Genomic DNA, 17,982 nt, shown 5'->3' with positions numbered 1-17,982 from the left:
TTGGCATAGTCGAAAAAGATTAGTAATCTAATAAGAAATTATTTTATTACTTCGGTAAGTATTGGCAATTTTCTTCATTAAAAGAAAGATGTCATGTGTACATCTCAGTACTTATCAATCTTATCATTAATATTTGAAGTGATATATTTTTTGTTCATCTTAAATTTAACAACAAATATTTGGTATTTTTTTCTTCTACGAAATACTATCTCTATAAAACGTGATCTTTTCTTATGAAGTTTATGGCTATGAGTGCAATCCAGGTACATTTATTACCGTAATTTAGGTATACTCGGATTTACGTTTATTCCAAAATGTAATTTCGATTCACTTTGTTGTTATAGTCGAGGTTATAGTAGTAGGATCGCATCGCAATAGTCCGCTTGCCGTATTGAAATGGAATTATGTACCTACCTAAATAGTGGTAATTATTCCTAAATATTGGATTGGTAAATATTTAGTAAGTAAATGTAAAAAATATTTAGTAAGTAAATGTAGAAAATATTTAGTAAATGTGAAATTCGTGCTGTAGGTACTTTTTTGTTGAGTGATTTTTAACCTTACTTTAATCGGAACCCTGAAATAAAAAACAAATTTGCCGTGGAATCATAACTGATGTACTCGGATGTAGAAAATAAATTACGAAGTTTTTGTTTAAAATAAGAGAAATCGTCTAAACAGTAATGATTTTTACTCGGATTTTTAATACTGAACAACATCAGACACTCTTTACCTCCCTTATGGAAAACTGTAAATAAAAAATTTGGAAAGAAGCAAAGAATAATAGTTTTCAACGTACCTACCTATCAATTATTAAAATATTTTGATTACAAACTATATAATAGTGGTTAGCTAAATTTTCTCGGTCCATTTTTCAGTTTCTTTCTTTCACTAAATTATTTTAAACATGAATTGCTGGCAATAGTATTGAACTGAGTATTTTGAGGACTACTTATTTAGTATTAATTTTGTTTATACTTACATATTGCGAAATGAAAAATGTTGGGAATGTTTAACATTTTAATTGCTATTTTATTCGACTTGTGATTTGTGTATTTTTCGAAAAATTTATTTGCCAAAAATATGCAATTTGTTTTTTTTTTACCAACAATTTTCCAGATTTGGATAGGAAAGTATGCGGAACGAATAAATATTTACGAATTTTACCATTATTTATCAATATTTACCCGAATATTGACGAATATTTACTAAAATTTTCAAATATTTACTAATATTTTCTAATATTTATGAATATTTACTAATATTTACAAATATTTACTAATATTTACGAATATTTACAAATATTTACTAGTATTTACTAGCATTTACTAATATTTACGAATATTTACAAATATTTACTATATTTACATCACTTGTACACCATATTTACTAAGTGGTTTACCCCTCGTTATTTTTTTATGAAATTAGTTTTGTGTAACCAGAAGCTGAAAACACCAGACACTGAAAAAAAACATTTACAAAATAAACATCACAAAATTCAAAATTTCACAAACTAATTTCAAACATTTCTCTTACGATTAAACAAATTAATCGTAATCTCTTTTAATTTTCGTTTAGTGGTATTATTTCCCATCTCCAATATTTTTTACCCCCACCATTTTGAATTATAAGACCGTTTTTCAAATTTTTCTTTTTTAATGCATCAGTTTTTGTGCTCGTCTATTCTAATATTTACAGGTCGAGTCGGGAGATCTCTTCAACATAATATTTATTTCATTCACAGAGTATGCTATAAATGCATTTTTTTTTTAATGAACATTTGGACGAGTCTGATAAAATGGTGCGTGAAGTATAAAGTTGGGCCAAAATTTTGGAGAAGAAAAATAATACCGTTCATATAATATGTATAGTGTATATTGTATCTGTCTGCTTTTCTCAGTGTGGAATTTTTGGTTAGGCAAAATTATTTAGATAAAAAATAATCCTTGATTGGCACTTTTGACGTAAGGGGTTTATTTAATTAAATTTTGATGTTGTTAAGAAGTGGCGAATTATTAATATGTAAAGAAAAAAAAAAACTAAAACTACGACACAAATAAAAGAAATTATAAATATCTAAGAAATATATTTTCTTAAATCTATGGGTAAGTCTACAAAATTAAAAACGTTTTACTTCCTCTACAAAATACATAGGTATTTAAAATTGGTGTGTAACTCATACATGGCTTAAGTAGAGGGCAAAAATCCAGAGGCGTATTCTGTGGCCAAAAGTAAGGGTTTTTCGTTATATAAATGTGGGGTCTTAGGACAGCCATTGCCTATATAGCATTGTCAAAAATTAAAAAAAAATCAGTTTAATTTTTAATTTCTAAACCGCTTGATATAATGAGACAAAAAATTACCAGTTTTAGAAACATCAGTGGCGGATGTGTGGGTATCTAGGATCATTATTTGCCAAAAAAAATATATCACCCTGTATAATATTACAAATACCTAAAATAGGTCATCATATGCGCCATTGTATTATCTTTACTTTTTTGTTTCTTTACATGTTTTGAATTTCAAACCGATTAAAAACAAACTTTATTTGATCAAGTGCATTTTTACAGTTACTTAAAGTACTTAAACATATCTTAGGGAGGTCATGCAAAACCGTAATAATATGTCGTCATCTTATTTAATATTGTGTTGTCAAATTATTTATTAAAAATTAAAAATTAAAACCGATTTTTTTTTAAATATTTGACACGCTGGACAATGGCTGTCCTAAGACCCCACATTTATATGACAAAAAATCCTTATTTTTGGCCACAGAATACGTCCCTGGATTTTTGGCCTCTACTTAAGAAACACCCTGTATAATTAGTGTACTGTTAAACTTTTATTCTGATTCCGATAAGTATTTTTGTTCTTTTTTATTTAAAATTCTAGAGCAAAATTTTTAAAATATGGAAGCGTATTAGGTATTTCTTAACATAAAATTTGATATTTGAATTTTTTTTTTTAAGCAAATGCCTGTTTAGACTAATCTACTACCATTGTTTTTTAACTAAATGAAATATTTTAATAAAAATTTCCAATATTTTCTTGGTTTAAGAAAATTTTTGTACTTTTTTTGCGGCGATGCCCTTGCTCAAAATTATACACAAACTGACTCCTGCGGTTTCCCCCTTTTAAAGAAATTAATAAACATCTATGTACATAATTTCAAACAATGCTGTCGTGACTACGTTTTTATGATGTCATACATCTGTATTTTTGTGATTCAGATTTCGTTTTATAGTGGGTTTGTCGGTTTTGTTATGTGAATATATTCTAGAAGAATAAATAAAAATGTAACTAAGCATTTGATAATCAAATAAGATGGTAATGCAAATTTTATTTTATGACGGATTTATTTTATTATACAGTTTACATGAAATGCCTGCGTTATATATCTTAAGTAAATGCTGTTGTAAAAGTAATTCAAGTTGTAATTTAAAAATAAACGAAACAATTCCAAATTACTCTTTTGGATAACAATGGTAGGTTTATCCGTGTTTATTAACCGATGTTTTTTAACTTTGAAAATGATGGCGAATTTCATGTTTGTAGTAAAAAATGTGGTAGTGATCAGGAAGGCCAAATCGTGGAGTAAATTTACCACAGTAACAATGGCACAAATAATATACAGTGTCCCACATAAAACGTAACATATTTATATTATTTTAGATTTTATTCGATTTTTTTTTGTTGAATAAGTATTTCTTAGGTTAACTTTTACATTTTGTGTGTATCAAACGAATATTTTGCACAATATACTGCAAGTTAAAAATGTTTAAATTTACTACCGATGTTGCAAAATAGCAATAATTGATGAAAGGCAAAAGTTTTTTGGATAATTTTTTAAAAATATTTTAATTGCTCCGAAGGCATTCTAATTTTGATAAAAAAACTAGAGTATAATAAAACAACACAACCAATTTCATTAAAATCGGTTCGATAATTTCGCAAAATAATTTTTTTAACAAAATTTTGAAAAAAATTTTTCTAATTTTCAAAATGTTGCACAGCCTCAATTAAAGCATCTAGTCGAGATACTTGAAATTTTTTTCACATAGAAAAGACCGCTCAACCTTTCAAATGGTTTTTGAAAAATTGGAAGTCGGTTGATTAGGACGGCCACAGTAAATTTTTAAAGTTAACACTCTTTTTTTTATTTTTAGACAATTATATTACGTTTATCAATTTGCAATTTAGTTTTTTTCAAAAATTATAATTTTAAAGTACTCAGAAATACGCTGCCTTAAAAAAAGGTTCTCGAGATATAAGCGGTAAAGTTTATCAGCATTTGCCGTTAATTTATAAACAATTTAGGAATAATCTTTGATACAGTGGCTTCGTTTTTCCGAGTTTTAAGCTGGAAAAAAATTTCAAATCCATAAGTTATCGGCAACATAGATAAATCAGCGGAAAAGCTGTCGCTCGCAGGCGCGAAAACTGACTCAAACACGAAAAGTGGGGGAGGGGACTTTCGCTCGAGACTGAATTCGGAGGTTCAAAATGCGAAGTTACGAAAAAAATTGCGTTATCTCTGCTTCTAATTGACCAATTTCGATCTTTTTTTTTAGTCCGATGTCTCGCGAGCCAAGGAATTCGAATATCGGAATGCCAACTGTCTAATTTGCACATATTTTGGTTATAAACAAAGTTTTTTATTTATGCATTAAATATACTGTATATTTTACTCTATGCTATTACATTTTTTCAATGAAAAAAATTGTTTATGTATATATTTCAACACTCTTAATATGAATGTATTTAGTTATAATTACTATCAACAATTATTTAAATAATTTTTGTTTAAATAAATTAAAAAATAAAAATTTATTTGGAAATTAATTTTTTTGTTAAATATAGATAAAATTAAGAAAAAATAGTACTTACTTTAAAATTATAATTTTTGAAAAAAACTAAATTGCAAATTGATAACTGTAATCTAATTGTTTAAAAATAAAAAAAGTGTTAACTTTAAAAATTTTTCGCAAGATAATTTTTTTCAAAATTAAAAAAAAAATTATTTTACGAAAACTATCGAACCGATTTTAATGAAATTTGGTGTGTAGTTTTATTATACTCTAAAGTTTTTTTTACCAAAATTAGAATGTCTTCGTAACAATTAAAATATTTTAAGTCACTGGATCAAAGATTATCGCTAAATTGTTTATAAATTAACGGTAAATGCCGATAAACTTTGACCGCTTATATATCGAGAACCAATAAACGGAATTTAACTTTTTTTTTAAAGGAAGCGTCTTTCTGAGTATTTTAAAATTATAATTTTTGAAAAAACTAAATTACAAATTGATAAATGTAATTTAATTGTTTAAAAATAAAAAAAGAGAGGTAAATTTAAAATTTTACTGAGGCCGTCCTAATGTACCGATTTCAATTTTTCAAAAACCATTTCAAAGGTTGAGCGGTCTTTTCTATCTGAAAAAATTTTCGAGTATCTAGATGCTTTATTTGAGGCTGTGCAATATTTTGAAATTCGAAAAATTTCTGTCAAAAAATTATTTTGCGAAAACTGTCGAATCGATTTTAATGAAATTTGGTGTGTTGTTTTATTATACTCTAAAGTTTTTTTTACCGAAATTAGAATGTCCTGGGAGCAATTAAAATATTAAAAAAAATATATCCAAAAAACTTGATTATTTTGCCTTTTTTTTTCATCAATGACTGCTATTTTGCAACATCGGCAATAAATTTAAACATTTTTAACTTCCAGTATATTGTGCAAAATTCAATTCTAAAACTTTTTCTCTCTTTTTCTCTCTTCAATATTCTTCCAAAATGCATAGGTTTCAAGATATAAGTAAAAAACTCAGATAAAATAGGTGTTTTTTTAAATTTTTGCAATTTTGAAAATGTTTCGGACCTCGCCCAGATCTAGGGATCTACACTTTTGTGTTTTTTTTTCAAATAAATACCTTTTCTAATAAATATGAATAATTAAAATTTACATCAAATTTATAATAAACAATGTGCCATTCGAACATTTAATTATTAGGGTTCGTATATATTTCCCAATAAACCACTATTTCCCACTTTTTCTCTCTTCGGCAACGGAAAGAATTACGGCCGTTGGGTACAATCGTATGCCAATATTTCTTTCCAGAGACAGTGACAGACTGCAGTACGCGTAGGTATTTGGATTTATAGGGCGATTTAGACATACTATTCCGGAACGTTTTCTAAATAATGGATCACAAAACGCGGGCAGTTTCTCTTTTTAGGGTATCTAAAGGCAGGTATTTCCCGATAACATTTTTTCGATCATTTAATCCACAACCCATTTTGTTTATTTTTGGTATCTGGCAAGAGACAGTTAGGAATTAGTCATCGTCGAATGTACATATTGTGAATTTCAATATTTTCCTACTGAGGTTTTATGACTAATCAAAATATTCAGCTAAATGTTGGAGTTTCTTTTTATGAATATGATTTGTTGCCTTATTATTTAATGTTTTTTTTCATAAATGTTCCCAAAAGGTGGTTGATTGGATATCCAATAGGATAAACAATTTGTTTTTATAATATTTGTAGGGAAATTAGTAGCTCTATATCTAAATCTATATAGTCCAACTGAAATCCTTAGCTTAACTGAAAAGAAAGTTAAAAAATAATAAAATATCGTCTGGTCCAGACGATTTTTAAAATATATTTGAAAATTCTTTCTTATACCGATTATATAATCATTTGTTGGATAAATGTGACATTTCAACTAAAAATCAGTGGTATGTTATTTTTATTGAGATCTATGCGATATGAATCAATATGGCATTCGGATTGCATCAACCACCAAAGATTGATATCTAAGTTAGCTTTAGTTCTTAAGGCCGTCATTATATGGATAAGAAATAACACTTAGTACAACAATGATAGAACCACAGAGCACCGATAGAACAAGTAGATGTTCAGGAAGTGACGAAGTGTAACGCTAAACTGGAGCAACTTCCTTTAATTTTTCGCATGGAAAACTCACGGAGAACATGTAAACATCAGAAAATGCACCTTTCCTGTTTTGTGCAGCAAATTTGTAAAGATACTCAATAATTGTGATTAATGCATGTCTTAATAGTTTCCTAAAAGTATTCTGCGGGGTGTGATTATGTTTATAGTATCGTATACGATTTTCTGTATGTTTAATAAGCGTGCAAGATTCAGGAAACGTAAAATAAACATACGAGGTAAAAATGTGATTTTTTTCCTTATTTTGAATATATTGTCTGTTGTCTTATACTCGGAAGAAAACTTATACAGGGTGTTTCAGAAAGACCTCCCGTTACAGGGGGTGATAGTACGACAAAAAATAAGAATTTTTTGTCTTATGAACTATATGTCTATCTCCTCTTGTTTCGAGATACAGAGTGGCAAAATAAAAATTTTTAAAGATAATTTTTACGAAAGTTTTCAAACGGTGCTAAATATTTTTTATGAAATTCCGGGGTTTTTAAGGATGCCAATTACACTGGTCTAATTATTTTTTGGATATTTCATAGAGGGCGCTAGTTATGCTACATTCCTGTTACATTTTAAGTTTTAATTTTTTTAAGGTTAGGTTTTTTACCATTCGGGCTCCAATTTTTAATGTATAATTTTATTTTCTAAAAATAATGTACTCTTGTTAGAACTTCCTAATCTGGACAGTTTTCGAGAAAAAAATACTTCATAATCTGACAACTTGTTACAATTTTCTTTTTGGTTTTGAAAACTAACTTACGAAAAGCATTAATTCTTAAGAGAACTCAAAAGTTATATTAAATATCATAAATATAAACAATGTACTACATATTTCGTGTACCTACTTGCAATTTATATTTTGAGTTAAAGTTCAAATCATATAAATGATATTCCTGAAATGATTTTAGAAAAAGTGGAAAAATGTTTAGTTCTGTACAGGATATGATGAAGAATGGATAAAGTTATTTTATGTTAGCAAACAAAAACAGGTAAAAAATTAATGTTTATAATAAAAACAGCGAACAGACCTGTTATGCTGCAATAAAAGGTAGATATTCAGTGGATGGATAGGTGTACCACAAGGTTCAGTTCTGGACCGACTTCTTTTTTACAAAGTTGATTAGTTAAAGCAATTTATGTAAATGGCTTAGATCCTCTTCCATGAAACGATTTTACCATCTATGCTAATAACACAAATTATTTCAAACATAAATGATACGATTTAGAGACAAATTAACTCACAAATTGAGTTGGCATTTTCATTGTAAAGTAGCAATCTCTCTTCTGTAACTTATCTGTTTCAAATATTGGACAATTCGCCAATAATAGAATATTATATTTTTTAAAAATAAATCCTATGTTGACGCTATGAATATAAATTTATTGAAACAGTGAAATTATAACAATATCAATTGAAATACGAATTTAGCTTAATGGAATTTTAAATTAAACTTAGAAACAACATTAATTTCTCCGAAAAAGTTGTTTAAAAGATTCATATAAATATTTATTTGCACAATATTGTCGTCAATATCGATTGTGGATATAATGCGATTTTACCCTTTTTTCAGTTTAGATAGATAGATATTTTATAGATAGATATTTTATTTGACCACTGTTTACATACATCCGTACAAATGTGGTATGTCAATTTTCAGTTAAAATTTGAACTGTACAGTTGATAATATTATAAAAAAAGTACAATGTATAAATCATTAAACACAACGTTAAAATAATTTAACCAAATTCACACAGAACATAAAATTATTATATTAATTAATAATTAATTATATTATTAATTATTAGAAGTTAAATAATAGTTGTATCCTCAAAATATTCCCTTACAGAATAGAAGGCTTTATTTTTAGTTTAGTTTAGGGTCATATATTCCAGGGGTGTCACATCACAAAGGATTGATTGATTAAATAATATAAAATAGGTGTTGTGAACCGGTCGATAGCCGCACGGTTTAAGGCGTCAGTACTTAAATCGATGTGTCTAACTGCCCGGGTTTCGAATCCCGCGGCCGGTGACCGTAGATTATCTATACTTGTACGGAGGATTGTCGCCCTCTGTGCAGGTATGGTAGGGTGGAAGAATGTTGGCTTGGATCAATGTGAGAGATTGACACCGGCTGGCATTTGACCACCCCCCTAATTAATGAGGTTGTCCAGGTTTCCCTCGTTCCTGCACTGAATGGTGGTTAGGGCCTACCAACATAAGTCGTTCCTGGGCGCAAATGCGGCCTGCGTAATAATAATATGCCGCCTCCTCTCCCGCACAAGTCTCCGACTTCTGGGCTAATTCTCGTAATTAGAATGAGGAGTAGAGATATTATTATTATTATTATTATTATTATTATTAATATAGAGCAGCGTTCATAATGACGTCTATACATCAGTTTTTGTAATTAAACTGTTTTATGAACATATACATAATAAATCTGTAGTTCGGTCATATAGCTGTCATGAAGTCGTTTACGATGTAAATAGTATAAAATCAAAATTGGTCTGTCATAGCTTTTCGACCTAATCGAATTGAATTATTTCGTGTGATTGCAACTAGCTAACGTTTACGTTTTAGTTTTCAAATTTCGATGTTGATTAATATAACTTTAGGAAAGAATAAAGTTGGATTTGTTTGTAAACATAAAAAATCCCCTCTTCTATATTTAACAATGTCACATATTCGAATTTCGTGACTTTATTGTGTTGTAGATATCAACATACAATCACGTGGTTAAGTATATTACAATGCGAGTATTCAGTTTCCATTGTTGGTATATTATTTGTTGTAAATGTCAAAACTGTTTCGAAGAGAACGTGAGAGTGGTATCCTACTTGCACACTGTATCTGTTCAAATTGTTCTACAGGTAGATATTACAAAATATTATTGTTCAGCGCTCGTAGTTCACTGAACCGTTTCCACAACAATTATGGTGTTTATAAACGAATCATACACGCTAGGGTGTACCTATTTTCTTTTCGGTGTTCACATTTGGTTTTGTTGGGCGATACGAGATCTGTTCAGGAAATAACCGAACATTATTTTAACGAGGAACAAATTTCGATGCAAGGTTCAATTTTTCAGTCAAAATTTCATGGCATGACTCAATTGAGATACTAACCTCTTCAGCACTTTCTCTGATAGGCAATCGGCGATTTCTTCAGTTGACTGACGACCACTTTTAAATTGTGAAAACAATGCAGTGTAAAAAATATTCACTCAATTTTACTCAAAATGTATCAATTTCTGTTCACATCCGATTGAGTGATATATTTCACAAACATTAAAAAAAATGAATATTTGAGGCCCCATTTAGAGGGGCGTAGTTCCCTTAGCATTTCTCCACCAATGTTTATATGAAAAATATTCTTATTTTTGGCAATAGAATCAAGTGGTAAATTATTGGACACTAATTATGAGACACTTTTTCTTAAATCTCGTTACTCGACGCCTGCTGGCACAAAATATTACTTTGCACCTCCTGGCAAAGAGTGACCTACCAATCTGCAAGTGCTATGAAAGCAACACCTTCAAGATGACATGCTAGGTCAACTTTATCTGTTTGTAACGTATACTAGTGTTTATAACTACAGTACCGAGGGTACTTTCTGTTGACGCCAAGATAAATTTGCTTCACTTTCTCTTATGCAAATAGAAATGTGTCGCCGTTACAGAAATTTATTATGGTTGGTAACACAATATTCCGTTATTTTGCACCAGTTTCAGTCTGCATTTTTTGTTTTTAAGTTCCGTGTACAGTACTTTCTTTCCAACTTAAGTGAGAATAATACTAATATAAGTTTCAAATGAATGAATAAAAACGCAGTATATACTTACTTTTTGTTAAATACATTGTCGTTTTTTAAAACAGAAAACAGCAGTCATATTTATTTGTCGAACACTTAGACTTGGTGGATTATATTTATCAGAAAGTAACACTGAAAACAGGGTAATAAAATATCCTTTTTATTTATTTATTTTTAAGGACAATTTGCGATGGCGGTTTCTCGTACACAATGAAATTAAGTTATCAAAGTAATTGCTTTGATAAAATGACCATCTGGAACGATTATATTTAGCAATTTTCAAGGCTTATTTTTGTAACTCGTAGACCAATTCTTGTTAACAAAACAAAGCAATACAAATACATTTTCATCGTTGTGTTTAATACAAATATTATTGAATTTTATTGGGAATACTGAAAATGCTCTAGTTCAAAACATACAACACAGGAAAAATTAACAACTTTTATTGATTTCTCTTATAGTATTGAAAAAAAAGTATTTTCATTTATTATGAATTATGATAAAGTGTAATAATAATATTATGAAGTGTTTTGTTTAAATAAACAACATTATCGTAATACACAATCGATTGGGCAGAGTTTATATAAAATGTCTGGCTATCTTACATATCTATCTATCTTGGAATAAATTATTTTCTTGCTGATAACGACTGATCATCTACTGTATTCCTTCATTATTTACCTCAAAAAAAGATTTAATCTAACGAAGTAAATGAAAATTGTTTATTTTTTTATGACGTAAAATTGACTAGAATGTCCTCCTTTCTGCCTTATTAAATATAAACGATTATATTCAGAAATATATTCATAATATAACAAAAAGCGTTAATTAATGTTATGAATAATTTATATTGAATAAACTATTCTTACATGGTGAAAGTGTTAGGTAACTAGAAACATTTTGTATATATGTATTTGATATTAATTTTAAAATGTGAACACTTGTGATATATTATGTTTAATGTAGCAAGTTGTATTGTTTATTATAGTTGTTTTTCGACTCTACAGGGTGATTCAGTTCTAATGGTATTAATTTTAACCACATAGACTAATAAAGACAGAAAATCGAAAAAAAATACTCGATCTTTTAAAAAATAAGCAAATTACCCCAGAACTCCCGCTAATTCGGCGCCTTATTTTTTGACTAGGAACGCGTTAGCAGACCAAAGAGTGTTCGAACCTTGAAGAGAAACAGCTGATTTCCCGAGTCGTCTTGAATTTTGCAATTGATTTCAAAATCAAAGTGTAGGGAATCTATAGACGTAATAAACTACTTGTAATAAACTAACATTGCATTTTAAAATTTGTTCTATATATTCTACTTATTTTTCCCTTAAAATTAATGACATTATGACTATGCCTGTACATTATTAATATTAATTCCAAGCTATAATAATTCAATAAAATTTTTCATGATAATTTTTACTGTACTGTACTGTATTTCTATACCACTGTAGGTTGACATTTTCAAACCATTTTTGATCTAAATCTACAAATGACCCTGTATATTAATAAAGAAGGGAAGTAGACACTTTTTTTTATATTCCTCTTAATGAAGTCTGTTCACCGTAGAAGTATGTAAAATTCCTTGAGGTTCACCCTGTATGAAACAAAAACGAACTTTTGATTTTGGCTCTTGTAAGAAATTGGTTCGCGCGACTCCTACAATTAATATCCTTCTCCGACCTCATCTTAAGCTCTCATTCCTTTCTGTTTCAGGTGGAGGAGATACGGGACATGATAGACAAGATCCAGGCGAATGTGGAGGAGGTGAAGAAGAAACATAGTTCCATCCTCTCGCAGCCGCAGAGCGATGAAAGTGAGTGCCATTTTAGATTATACTCATTTTTTTCCCTCCGTTCCGGCTAGGACTCCCAGATGGGCTTTTTCATTTAAGAATCGCGGGGCGTATCTGCCGTAACACAGAATGTGCCGCTCCGATTGCGCGCCGTTTGTTCCTTATTTCGCGGCGTCATTCTTTTGAAAGAAAACGACGCGTAGAATGATAGCTTATCCAAGATGTGAAAGGGACAGCCGTGATGGCGTGATTGCTTCGATTCTTTTTAAACAATACACACTTGCATGCCTGAAAATCGTTAATAGTAATGCGTTTATTGTCCAACAGAAATATTTCATTTACAGAGGAAAACAATATCTAAATAAAAGTGTTTTTAGTAAAACATATACCTACAGTACAAATGAACATATAATGCAGATAAATAAGATTAACATTTAATTTATAGTCCGGTCAAATTAGTCATAAGAATAGTGGTCAAATAACGAAAATTCCGACAGAGCTAAATTTTGGTGGAGACCTTGGGTACACCATTAGAAATAAAGTGTCAAAAGTCCACATCGATCCCACGTGTGCTAAAAAAGTTATTCGGGGTCAAAGGTAGATTTTTTTCGAAAACGGTGTTTTATCAAAAAAGTAGCCCTGACAAAAATTATAGATCTTAAAATTATCTACAAAAATGGTTCTTATACTTTTTTTCTAAGAAACACCATTCCTGAGATATCGCGATTCTAAAAGTTGAAGGAGTCGCATTCTACATGATATGCACAATATATGCCACGTATATACATAGTCAGGCACTTAATACAAGTAAAAATGCCTATTTGTGTCTCTTATATGTATAAACTGTACTATTCTGAGAATATACACTCAAAAGAAACTCAGTCCCTTAGTCAATCCCCTCTACCCGCATGGCCTTGAATAACATCTGGCTACTCTATTATAAAAACTTTTGTAAAAATACACGAAACTATCTTGTCTTCCTCCAACATCGGCTTCTGTTAATCAACACTTGTATCGAGTATACCATCAACATCAGACATGGCTAGGCAATCAACTGAACCCAGAAGACTGGGGTTGGAAATTAACAGATAATACTTTGGAACCGATTTACACCCACCTACTCCGGAAAAACTCCTAAACACTATTTTTTGCAATTGCAAAAAAGGTTGTAGTGCTAAATGTGGCTGTAGAAGAGTACGGTTACTGTGTTCTCCAGCGTGTACTAATTGCCAAAGCCAGTCTTGCTCAAATGTCCAATTGAATACATCAACAGACGAAGATTCATGTGATTTCGAAGAAGAGACAGCTGATTCATCTTCATTTGAACAATTTATGAACATCCAGTAAGAAGAAGAGGAAGAAGAAGTAGAAGAAGTCCGTCATAACAGTTCGTGAAGTAGGCCTACCGGGGAAACCACGTTAAAAAAACGCGCCAAAGTACACTACCTCACAGGTGGTGTGGAAATGTGTGCATATCATGTAGAATGTCACTCCTTCAACTATTAGAATCGCGATATCTCAGGAATGGTGATTCTTAGAAAAAAAGTATAAACACCATTTTTGTAGATAATTTTGAGATCTAGAATTTTTGTCAGAGCTACTTTTTTGATAAAACTTACCGTTTTCGAAAAAAATCCAAAAAACCTAAAATTTTGACCTTTGACTCCGAATAACTTTTTTAGCACACATGGGATAGATGGGGACTTTTGACACTTTATGTATTTCTAATGGTGTACCCAAGGTCTCCACCAAATTTTAGCTCTGTCGGAATTCTCGTTATTTGAAATGTTTATTTTGACCGGACTATTAGAAATTTTGAACAAAAGGACAGGCAATGAGGTAGTCACAAAAATTAAAGGATAAAAACTAAATCCTAAATATTTAGGTGATTTTCGAGCTTCAATTTGCATTTTCTTTTATCGCTCTGCGACAATTTTTTGCGAAGTTACAGCCTTTTGAAATTCACCTAAATTTTTTTGATTTTTTTAACATCCTAAATAGTACTGCAATATTCAAGTTTCGAGTTATTAGAGAAAAATATAGACAATTTAGAGCAGCAATATCTTTAAAAGATGAGGAGCATCTAATAGCAAATAATAGAACCAGTCTTGACCAATAGAGGTTTAGTTTTAAGTGAAAATGAACAATTCTTACTATTATCAACATTAATTGGTAACTGATTTTCCAAATACCATCCCTCAACTTAATCTACACATTTCCGTAATTTGTAAGTAGGTAAGTGTAAGTCATCATTAATTGAATCAAGTTTAAAATAGTTTTAAACCATCAGCAACAAACAAATGATCAGATTTTAGTGTTACAGATAGATAACAGCACCACAAAAAAAAAGTATCGAATCTGGTATTCAGACCCATGTATTTCTAAGTATTTTTTCCGCTGAATACGAATCTTCCTTCAGATTTGGCCCAACGGGTGTGAGTTTTCAGGAAGATTAAAAAAACAGGTCAAAATTCACAAAAAACGTCATTTACGATCGACGAAAGTTATAAAAAGTCAAATTATTCTACCGGCTCACTAGACGTATGATTTTTCACTCGTTTAATTCTAATTTATCATCATAGAGTCAGACAAGTTGGTCCAATTTCATTCAAAAACGGAAAATAGATCAAAACGCCATTTTCATGGCATAATTCGTGTTGCAGAGTTCTGGATCCATCTTTTTATCCACCCACCCATTTATGAATTCATGCATCTTTCTATCCAGTCGTTCATGCCTGAATACGCATATTTGTCCATCCACCTGCACCACCTATAAAACCAACCCATCTATCCATCTACTTTTTGTGCTGAGAGATGAGGTAACAGCCTAGAAGATTGAGAATGCAATAAAACTTGTAGAATACTCTACTTTCTAAACAAAAGAAAATATATCTACAAATGATTCTTATTTTTGTTGCTATAACGTGTTCTCTTTTCTTCAAAGGATCTATGCAAAGGGTTACGCTTTCGTTTAGTTTAGTCCCTCTACTTTTCGTTTCTCTTTTTAACAACCAACAAAAATCATGCTGTGATCCCATCTTCCTTGATATCGCTGTTCTATAACCTTCATATCCTGATGAGATCGTTCGTCTTGTTCTTCGTTATAATCTCTAAGGTTTTCAGGAAACCAATCCAGATGTGAATGAAGGAAGTGCAACTTGTAGTCCATCAAACATCCCAGGTCTTGGAAGTCTTTTATCAATTTTAATACAATTTCTTCGTATTTAGGACTCTTGTTGTTTTCTAAAAAAATTGTCGCTACAACTTTGAAACTACTCCAAGCACTCTTCTCAACGCTACTCATTCTAGTGAAGAATGTTGCATCCTTGAACATTGTCCGAATCTGAGATCCATCGAATTTCTTTCAATTTCGCCTCGGAAATATTGGGAAATTTTCGTCCTTTATATTGTATAGGGCGAAAACTTGTTGGTTGTTAAAAAGAGAAACGAAAAATAGAGGGACTAAACGAAAACGTAAGCCTTTATTATGCCATGAAAATGGCGTTTTTAAGCATTTTGATATATTTTCTGTTTTTGAATAAAATTGAACCAGCTTGTGTGACTCCTCTATGATGATAAATTGGAATTAAACTAGTGAAAAATCATACGTCTAGTGAACTAGTTGAATAATTTTATTTTTTATAACTTTCGTCCATCGTAAATGACGTTTTTTGTGAATTTTGACCTGTTTTTTAATTTTCCCGAAAACTCAGATCCGTTGGGCCAAATCTGAAGGCAGATTCAGATTCAGCGGAAAAAATACATGGAAATACATGGGTCTGAATACCAGATCCGATACTTTTTTTTGTGGGGCTGTGTATTTAATAAATAATATTAAAAAGAAATCACCCAAAATTGGATCCTTGAGGTCTACCATAAATAGCTGAGAAAGTTAATGTTAGATTCAAAATCGTTGTTTATGAAATAAATAGAGTGGCTATTTTCGTATACAGAACTAAGTGATTGTCAACGACATTTTTTTTGTCAGTGTCACTATGTAAAATATCTTTGTTCATAAATTTGTTATCGCATTATACCATGTACCAAATTCCATTTCGATGTAAACTGTCTTATCCTGTACCAACACATATTTAGCAAAATATAGAATTATTTATCGACACCTGTAATACAAGTGACAAATTGATTCAGTTGTAAATGATTCATACAGAGCAGTACAAAACGTTGATTAGGGATGACTCATTATAGCTAGAAAGTAATAAATATCTCTGCGTTTAATGTTCCTTGTATTGTTTTATATCTATAGCAACCCACTGATTAAGAGATATGATAAATCTTTTTATATAACACAATGCTGTATAATTTGGATTGAAACATCAGCTGTGTAGAATGGGATGACAATTGCTACACGAGTTTAATAGTGATAAAAGACGTATTTTTATAATTTAAAATATATTTTCAACGTTGGAGATATTTAAGGATCGGAAGAGTAGCGCTAGAAGTTAGGAAAATGTATGGGTGCACAGGGATTATGAACCGTCAAAAGTGCGGGTGCGATCGCTGGGCGCAGGCGTGGTCTAATCGGAGTGATTTTGGTATCGTTGTGTAGGTTGGACGATATTTATGCAACATTAACTTTCCTGATTTTTTTTTTTACAATTTTTTTATCAATAGAAAGGTAAACAAATAAGGATGTAAGATTGGATTGTTGAATGAATATTCCTATATAAGAATTTAAATTTGTACAATATTTGTTAATATTAAGAGTAGGTATCACTAATAATACGATTTTGCTGTTGCGTTTGCATTTTTTAAAAAGGAAATAAGGGTTAAATCTACTTCTGATTGTCAAAATAAGATTTAATATTTTTCCACCTTGTTTCTTATAATTCATTGCACAGATTCATAAAATCTAACATTTTATCAAAGTGACATGAGGGAACGGTTACAATTTTTAGTGGAGTTTTTCTGTTTACTGTAGCATTTCCTCACATTAAATATGAAATATTTGACATCCATCACTTCTTCTTTCTGCTATAAATTTCTAATCCGCAACGTGGTTCTTACTCACGATTTCTAAAGTAAAGTTTACAGACGGTTGATTGCATTTAACCAAAATAATGATTTATTAAATACTGGCTGCTGACTTGATCATGCAATTTGTTTTTGTACACTTATATTATTGAAATTATTACCTTATCTTGATTACTTTATAAAAAATGTCAGAAAATCTGTTTCATTTTTCCTTTTCTTTATGTGAATTTAATTTAAGCTTTATGCGATTTTAATCATGCGAATATATTTTCGCAACTCTTAACCCTGTTGCTTGGAAACATCTTCCAGATGACTAAATCACAGTAAAAAAATCAAGTGTGCTGTTCAGCAGACCGGCTGTAATGTACATTAGCTAGTGGATGACTAAATTTCGTTCACAAAACACCATGAATCAAC

At 30.3% G+C, this 17,982-nt stretch overlaps 1 protein-coding gene across 2 annotated transcripts in view; it reads left to right on the top strand.

The window, feature by feature from the left end:
- The window catches only part of LOC108904058 (syntaxin-1A), a 150,018-nt gene that overhangs the window by 10,779 nt on the left and 121,257 nt on the right, over positions 1-17,982 (top strand). For both annotated transcript variants that reach the window (XM_018706442.1, XM_018706443.1), the window contains exon 3: positions 12,495-12,594. In XM_018706442.1, the coding sequence (XP_018561958.1) occupies positions 12,495-12,594 (100 nt within the window). The remainder of the gene's footprint in view (positions 1-12,494; positions 12,595-17,982) is intronic.

The sequence above is a fragment of the Anoplophora glabripennis genome, unplaced genomic scaffold, assembly GCF_000390285.2.
Source record: "Anoplophora glabripennis isolate ALB-LARVAE unplaced genomic scaffold, Agla_2.0 scaffold14, whole genome shotgun sequence".
Classification (NCBI taxonomy): Eukaryota; Metazoa; Arthropoda; class Insecta; order Coleoptera; family Cerambycidae; genus Anoplophora; species Anoplophora glabripennis.
This window is presented reverse-complemented; position numbering and strand designations above follow the sequence as displayed.